Source organism: Centropristis striata, chromosome 18, assembly GCF_030273125.1.
Source record: "Centropristis striata isolate RG_2023a ecotype Rhode Island chromosome 18, C.striata_1.0, whole genome shotgun sequence".
Taxonomy (NCBI): domain Eukaryota; kingdom Metazoa; phylum Chordata; class Actinopteri; order Perciformes; family Serranidae; genus Centropristis; species Centropristis striata.
The window spans coordinates 25,971,671-25,980,268 of record NC_081534.1 but is presented as its reverse complement, the minus strand read 5'-3'; the positions used below and the strand labels follow the sequence as shown (position 1 = coordinate 25,980,268).

The 8,598-nt window shown below is 41.2% G+C and overlaps 1 protein-coding gene across 1 annotated transcript in view; it reads right to left on the bottom strand.

Moving 5' to 3' along the window:
* The window catches only part of tfap2d (transcription factor AP-2 delta (activating enhancer binding protein 2 delta)), a 17,805-nt gene extending 12,984 nt beyond the window's left edge, over positions 1-4,821 (bottom strand). The window contains exons 1-2 of the mRNA XM_059356706.1: positions 3,850-4,821; positions 2,719-3,237 (exon numbers count right to left, since the gene is read on the bottom strand). Coding sequence (XP_059212689.1) covers positions 2,719-3,237; positions 3,850-4,302 — 972 coding nt within the window. The 5' untranslated portion in view covers positions 4,303-4,821. The remainder of the gene's footprint in view (positions 1-2,718; positions 3,238-3,849) is intronic.
* Positions 4,822-8,598: the final 3,777 nt, after the last annotated feature.

Below are 8,598 nucleotides of genomic sequence, written 5' to 3'. Positions count from 1 at the left end.
CACAAAAATGGAAATGATTTAAGGGGCGCCAGATTAATTATACAATATTATGATGTGCATAATTAGCATGATATAGGTATTTCTTACCCTTTTAAAACAATATAATGTTTATCATCAATACCAAGATATCTTGGCACCCATACTTTAAAAATATACATTTAATGCTACTAATGTTTCCTCAGGCAAAACCATAATGCATGTACTCTTAATTATATAGATCAGTATCACAATGTTTAATTGCAATACTTTTAGAAGTATTACGGTATTAGAATCAGTATTTTGCAAGAAAACATTGTAGCAGACTATGTTTTTCTTGAATATATTTTTCTCTATTATGACCTCTCACATGTATGTTGTGACCCTTTTGAGCAACTCGACCCAAAGGCTTTGAACCACTGCATGTAGATCATATAGTTTACCGTAAAGTTCGCCAAAAAGAGCCTGCACATTTCACCTTCTGAGCATTAGCCCTGTCGCACGCCCCTTTAAACCATATTCTAGTGGTGAGAGGCTTTTTTGTTAGAAAGTGTACGTCACTTAGCAGGCTTTGAGTAAAATTGAGGGCACAGCAGAATAAAGCATGCAGCTCACGGCTCTCCCAGAAACGAGCTTAATTTGAAAGGCTGCAGGCTATGAGCGAGGACAGCACAGCTCGTTCAGACTGAGAAATGAGCTCGAGTGTCCAGAGTTTGTTGCAGCCACCAACCTGTTGGGGATCACAACCAGCAGCCTGTATATGGGCCTATATATCTATATGTGTGTGTGTGCGCGTGTGGAAACCTGTTACCGCAGCCATTTTGGTCCACATCACACTCGCGTGCTATCAACAATGTCATCAAGAAAGGAGAACACGCGCTTTTTATTCAGAAAACACTTAATCCCCCCGTGCGAGCCTCCAGGCCTGGCCCACGCAGAAGCCTGATTAAAATAAAGTGGGAGAAAAGGAGCGTGTTGTAGTTTCTTTCTTAACCAGCTCCTGCTCTGTTCCTTTTCTTCTCCTCCGCAGCTAAAGTGATTATAAAATCAATATACAAAACGCAGAGGTCTTGCATGAATTAGCTTAGTGACGGGAGAAAGGTGTGGCAGCTGCTTTTGTTCGCCATGAAAATCTCTTTAACGCGCTCAAAGATGCGACCGGGCTGCACGGGACCATAGGCGCATCTGTTCCCGTTCATACAGCCGCCGAGCCGAGCTCAGGTTCACGGGCCGTTTCTTTCTTCCCCTTTTTTTCTGAATAAAAGAGGGTCAGACCTGTGCTCTTTTCAAGTGCCAACAGCTTAAGTTAATATAGTACTTGCTGTAACAATGAGCGAGCCTATTGGTTTGAAAAAAAAAGAGTAAAATGAAATAAAATAAAGGCAGCACCGTATTATTTTTTATTAATTTTAGACTTCTAATTTACAACAAACGCTACATAAAGTAAATTAAATATTTTTGTTATTATCACGTAATTCAATTATAAAAATTCACGCAAAAGAATATAGGCTACTTAAAAATAGTCCTTGATGACGGAGCAATAATAATAATAAAAATATATATAATACAATATATCATTTTCTAAATTAGCTGCAATATTTATATACATTTTATGTATTTTATATTTACCATACATCATCATCCTAAGTCTATACAGCCACACCCTTTAAATAAAACAAAACAAAAATAATTTAAATAAAACAGAAGTATTTTTTATAAAAGATAACAAATGCATCCAGGTGTATATTTCCTAGTTAAATTATTTTGGGTGTTATTTTTTGTTTTTAATTGTTTAAAATTGTGTAAACATGAGCGTAATGACGTCTAAAAATGTCAATAAAAGCGACTCTTTATCGAGCTGCACTCGGTAAATAGTTAACGTGTCTGAAATGATGTGTCGCTGCGTTAAACAGTGTTTAACCAGAGCCGTGTGTTTAAAGCTGCTCAGATGTCGCTGCATAAGTAACAAAGTTGATTGACGTTAAGTCTGTAATTGGATAAACTACGGTGCTTTATGGTGCTCGAGCCGGGCATTGTGCCCCTGAACCCCGATCCGTTAATCCGCCCTTTACCGGAGAATAGAGCAACCAGCGGCTTTTCTTTGCCTCAGCAGACAGCCGGACACACACACACACACACACACACACACACACACACACACACACACACACAGAAGGAACCGTGCGAATCCGTTTTCATCTCCACCATTTCTTTACATCGAAAAGAATTATGTAAAATCTGGGTCACGTGTGTTTGTGGAAAAATAAAGGGCGGATTTGACAATAGGATTGTATAGACTGCCAGTCAATTAACCTTTAGAAAAAGGCCTGCCTTTCAGAGCCGGCTGCACGTGACATTTACTCAGCCTGTTGTACAGTCACGTTTGCAAAATTATCTCAAGATCATATCCAATATTATTTACTCCAAAGTAGGACAGAGGGGAGAAGCTACAGGCCAGCATGTAATGCAGGCTCGTCAGTGTCAGAGACAGCAGACAGAAGCAGCAGACAGGCAGACAGACAGACATCTGGCGCTGTCTTTCTGTTCAATATTTTGGAATTGCTGTGTTACAATAGAGAGGAGGTGGGGGGGTTCAATAGTAGGCCAGTGGGGCAGTTATAAGGGTCGGTATTATTATAATAAAGCAGGAGCCGGAGGAGAATAGAGGGCGTACAATAAGGCTGTGGGGCCTGGAGGTGGAGTGTGATTTAGCGGGCAAAGAGTGATGGAGGCCGCCCGTACCTGCAGGTCGTCCGAGCCGGACGAAGGGAGCCCCAGGCCGGCGGCGGGCAGCAGCCTCTGGTCCGGGTGGTGCATGCCGACGCCGTAGGCCTGGGAGCCGTGTGACGTCATCAGCGACAGGTCATGGCGCCGGTAAGCGTCGAGGCAGCCCAGCTCGCGCCGCTGCTGCTCGTCCAGGCACGACGACTTGAGGGCCGAGCGCGCATTGTGCAGGTTGATGAAGTCTGCGGGCTCCCCGTGGTGGATCTGCTGGTAGTACTGGCCCGAGTGCAGCGAGTTCAGCCCGTAGGCCTCCGGGGCCACGGCCGGGTGCGAGTGCTGGAACTCGTAGTGGAAGGACTGGTGGTGCAGGGGCGTGTACTGGTGGTTGGCGGAGAAGTAGGGCGAGGCGAACTCGGTCCCCGCCGGCGCCGGGTAGGTGAGCGGGGAGGAGGAGGAGTAGGCGACCGAGGAGTTGGCCACGGACTCCAGGCAGCCGAGCTGCATGAGCCGGTAGCTGTTTGATCCGTCGTGACGTATCTACAAGATAATAAAGAGACGGGGAGATATATGAGCCGTGTCATTTAGCATCAGCCGGTGTCTCCTCTCTCCCAAACACACTCCAAAACACAACTCAAAGCTTTTTTTTCTCTCCCACTTTAAACCACCTGAAGGAGATGTCACTTCCACACGCCCGGGAGGGGAACACGGCAACAGGAGCCATCGGTATTTTTTCCCTCCTCCCTTTGGCATGCCTGTCACTCTGCTTGCAGCGTTTTTTAAAAGGCGTGCTGTTATATATTATTATTATTACCCGAGCTGCTGGCAAATGTACTGTCCCAGCTCTCTCTCGCTCATTGTGGAGGGGAGGTAAGCAGAGTGAGACACAGCAGCGCCCTAAAATGTTCTAATCACACTGTTACCGGCTCACATTTGCTTCAATAAAAAGCCCCGTTTTTACCGGCAGCTGCAGCGAGCTGCACGACTCATCTCTCCCTCCATGCATATATATATATTTTTTTTTACCCATGCATATAATCCAGTTAGAGACTTCTTGAGAGCAGATGCTGCCTTCAAATGCCTGCAAAACTAACTTTATTTCTCCGAGCACACAGCTTCTATAATTTCATAAATTAAAAGTAAATAACCTACCTCTGCGTCGTGGACAAGTCCGGGGAAGGTCGCTGACATTGTGCTTTCTCCAAAGTAACCCGTGTTTTTTTCCCCCTCCACTCTCTGGCCCCGATCGAATGATAATAATAATAATAATGAAAAATGCGTTAAAATCCTCAAAAAGCGAGAGAAATGGAAAAGTCCCCCCTCGCGCGCTCTCGGTATAACGGCAGAAAGCTGGCGGAACGCGAGCGTCTCCCCTCTGCACGGACGGGGCTGGCTCACGGATTTTGTACTTGCAGGGTATTTCTCGGCTGATGTCGTAGGTCCCTTGGTAATATAGAAGTTTTGAAAATTAAGCATCAGCACTGAGGAATGGGAGGACAATAGACGGAGCGGAGCATCCCAGGAGACACGGAATAAATATTGTATCTTCGCCTTAATAAGGAACCAAGAGCTTCTTTCAACATTTTCTACGCTTTTTCTGGACATTTTCCTTTTTCACCCGTTTGTGTTTTCACAAGGTCTTCTGCTCGCTTTCGTCGTCTTATTATTATTATTTTTCGGCTAAAGTCGTTTTTACAAAAAAAATGTGCGGATTTTCAACGGAAATGTAAGTTTGCTTTGAAATATTATAAAGCTAATTTACGACTAATATCAGCGGAATAAAAAAAACAGCATTTTCGTTTGTTTCTGTGATGGATTTAGATTTAGCTTCGATTGTGAATTTCATTTGGAAACGGCATGTTTCCTGCATGCCTCACATTTATTTTCATTATCACTGTTTTAGACATTTTTAATATTCTGCTTTATTCGCATTTTATAATGAAACAATAACATGTGTGCACATTTTACAGCAGATATTCATTCGATGTCACCACAACATGCTCTATATTATCATTTAGTGAGTTTATGAATTAAAATAATTAAATTTAATATAAAACCCTCAATTATAGTTATTATTCTGACTTAAATTGCTTATTTTGTGTATGTGCAAATGTGTTAAATTAATTCAACAATGCTGCTTTTTTCTTTTTTTTATTAGTTATTTTTACTAATGCATGGAAACCAGCTTTTGATTATAATTTCTTTTTTCTTGTTTTTTATGGGGGGAGGGTGGTGTTGTTCTTTGTGGAGAACTGAAAGTAACACGAGACCTTTTCTCTTTTTAAATCAGTATTGTGTGTGTATGTGTGACCAGAGGCATGTGCGTGCATGAATGAAAGAAAGAAAGGACAATTGCTTTGTATTTTTATTCGTATTCTTATTATAATTATTCTTATTATGATCATGAAATTTGGACTGGCAGATCAAAAGTGGGACTATTTTTTCGGTCAGTCGGTCAGCCTCGTGACCCGTCTCTCTTCCTCCTCCTCCTCCTCTCTCTCTCTCCCTCTCTCTTGCTCTCTCTCTCTCTTTCTGCCTTTCTCCTCGTGCTGTAACTCACCTGAGCACGCGCCCTCGGGGTGGTCCTGCCCAGCTGAACGGAGCCGTTGCGTTGTAGAGGAAGATGATTGTTTGTTTGTGTATTATTTCATTTATATTAAAGCCTATAGGCTCTCAGATAAATATTAACAAACAGGTGGATGATTTTTGTTTCATAGGATCATAACAAAGCATGGAATAGTAACACAGTGAACTTTTAGCCTATATTGTCAGGATGAATATATATTACTGCCTTGCCCCTGGGCCACCCGGGAAGCTAGAGAAATACAAAAAAAAAAGAAAGAGCAGAAGCCCAAAGCGTGTGGTCACAGCCTGAAGAGGAGCAAAGGGAAATAAAGGAGAGGGGAGGAGAGGAGAGGAAGCTGAAGGAGGAGAGAGGAGCAGATTTCCTGCCATTCAAAACAAACCAGAGAGAGAGAGAGAGAGAGCGAGAGAGGGGGGAGAGAGAGAGAGAGAGAGAGAGAGAGAGAAGCCCTAATCAGTCTTGTTTTGGATGTTTTTTCTCCTGCTCAGCTGTAACTGTAACCAAAGCGACTCCCTGATATTATTAAAGTGCAGACTGTGACCGAGCTGACGCCGGGACGCCCGGATTGACTCTGCACTTTAATTAAGCAACTATTTCCCCTCCCATCTGTTACTGCATGCGTCTCCCTCTCTCTGTCCTAATCACTTACAATAATAATTATTATTATCAAATAAAAAATGTATTAATTAATTAATCAATAGTAGGCTGATAATAATACTGAGATGAAGACACTTGTAAATAAACCTTTGGATTTTTAGAAATAAATTAGAAAAGAAAAATATAGTACTGTTATTGATTTTTCCTCATATGGTGCCATTTCTTCAACTGGAAATATATTTTCCACTTCATCACTGTCTGAAAAAAAAATCCAACCCAAACAATGCATCTCTCTGTGTCTGTCCTAACCAGTTGCACTAATAATAATAATAATTAAAAATAATGATAATAATTAAAAAGAATATATAATAATAATAACAAGGGCACACTTGTAAATAACAGATGCCATTTATTAAAATATATTACAAAAGAAAAATATTGCCCTGTTATTGATTTTTCCTCATATGGTGCCATCTCTCCAACTGGAAATATATTTTCCATTTCATCACTGGCTACAAACCCAACCCAAACAATCTTAAATATTCTACAAGATCTCCCTTTTCTTCTTGATCAAGACTATTTGGTCCACAGTCCTCCTCACAAACACAAACGGAGACACAGGCTGGCGCCTTTAAATAGCCTCCTTTTAAAAAGTTCTCAAGGCCTTTTATATTTTAATTAACCGTTACCGATTGTTTTGCCTCGGGGCTCGACGTGAAACCTCTGCACGACGAGACCGGTGAAGGCCGGTTGTCGCACGCCAGGTATTAAAAAAAACGAAAGAGAGAGAGAGAGAGGGAGGGAGAGAGAGAAGGTGGAGGGTGAGGGGAGAAAAGGAGGAGGAGGAGGGATGAATGGGAAGGCCACCGGGCAAAGAGAGATGGAGAGAGAAAGCTTTGGTGTCAATTAAGATGCCTTAAAGAGATTCTTAATGTGATCATATGATCAGGATTTTGGGGGTAATTTGTCTTATTTTGGACTAAAATGTCAAGAAAAACTTTCTATGATGATATTTTTAAGGGCTGGGATGACACCAGGGCAGGTGCAGGTGTTTGATTTCTGCTCTTGGCAGGAAATCATGCTGACATATAGCTGTTTCATCCCACATCATCATCAAGATTGGATCAAAAGACTTGAATTTACCTCAGAATATATTTAGTTTGAGAGTGAAGCAAAAAGCATGTATAAAAATGTGAAATCTTGCAGTTTAATTTGCTTCTAAAAAGCCATCTAAGTGATATTTGCCCCATAATGTGCACACTGCATTGACCTGCGTCCTCACAGATTATTCATTTATCTATATCAGGAGGTTCTGCTGCAGACAGATATATATATATGTGTATGCAGGCACCGTCGCCAACCCGAGGCACCAGTTGCACGGTAGACGGTCCCTAATAAGGGCTTATAACGCCGTCGAGTGGCCCTCGCTGTTACCGATGGGCTGGGAGCGCCGCACCAGATGCGCACTGATCCTCCGGACAGGAGCCAGTCCATCTGCCGCCTGACGAGGCAGGGAAAGGCCCGAAAACCCCGCACAGTACAGCCCAGAGGCGAGAATTTAGATCAGCCCCAAAGGTTTGTGCATGGAGCGCTGCTCCTGCAGAGAGCAGGGGGCCCTCACGTCATATTTCTGCAGCAATAAGTGTCAGGAAATAAGACAGCGTGGAGAGGAAGAAGATTAGGGGTTGAGCTCATGGCATTTTGATAGGCTACACTGTGCAGCAAATGTGACCTTTATTATTGTTATTGAAGGGATATTTGTACAAAGAAATCATGGCAGGGAGAATTAAAGACTACAGTTCCCTCTAAAGAGAAAAATACTTACAGTTCCATTTTATTCTTTAAAATGTTGATTCCTCTAAAAACCAACTAGATCCGTTTTTGGCACTATTAATGGCACATAATATCATTTAAATGGATTTTAATGCAGCTTGAGGTTTATTCTTGAAGACATATGTAACATATCATGTAAAAATCCACTATTTTTACTTAAAACTCAAAGTTCATAGTGTAGTAGTATAGTAGAAATAATAATGATAATAATAGCCTAATAATAGTAATAATAATAAACATCATAATAAAACCTGCTTTTACTTTATTATTTTAACCATAATTTTAATTTTTACTTTTTAAATTTTTTTTTTACCAATGTGACAATGTTATTATATAAAACCAATCAAATATTAATTACTAATAATAATAATAATAATTATGATTATTATTATTATTAATAATAATAATGCTAAATATAAAACATTTCCCATGTGTTTCTAAGCGTGATGTCACCCCTTGGATTCCCTCTCAGCCCTGATTGGTTTAAATGGTTTATTAGCGGACCACAACTTATTTATAACAGATCACTATATCGCCTGCAGACATTCATACTAAAGCCCTTATAGGCTTTAAAACTCCTTTAAGTATATTGTGTCAGGTTGTAACACTTATAGCAAGTGATGATGCGTTTAGTGGGTGTAGGGATCCATGCTGAGTTATAATGAGCCTACAGGCTAATGTTTGCACGTTCTGCACGCTATACACACACTGTGCATTTTTATTTGTTGTATTAATCATGTGAAGGTGGAAGAAAAGCACAACTTAAGAAAAAAAATCACAATAGTGTCTGCTTGTAGTCTATGTGCACATGTGTTCTTGTTTATGAGTCTGTTTTTAATCAGCCCCGGTCAGACACCGACCTCATATGGCCATGAGCGTCCGTTAAC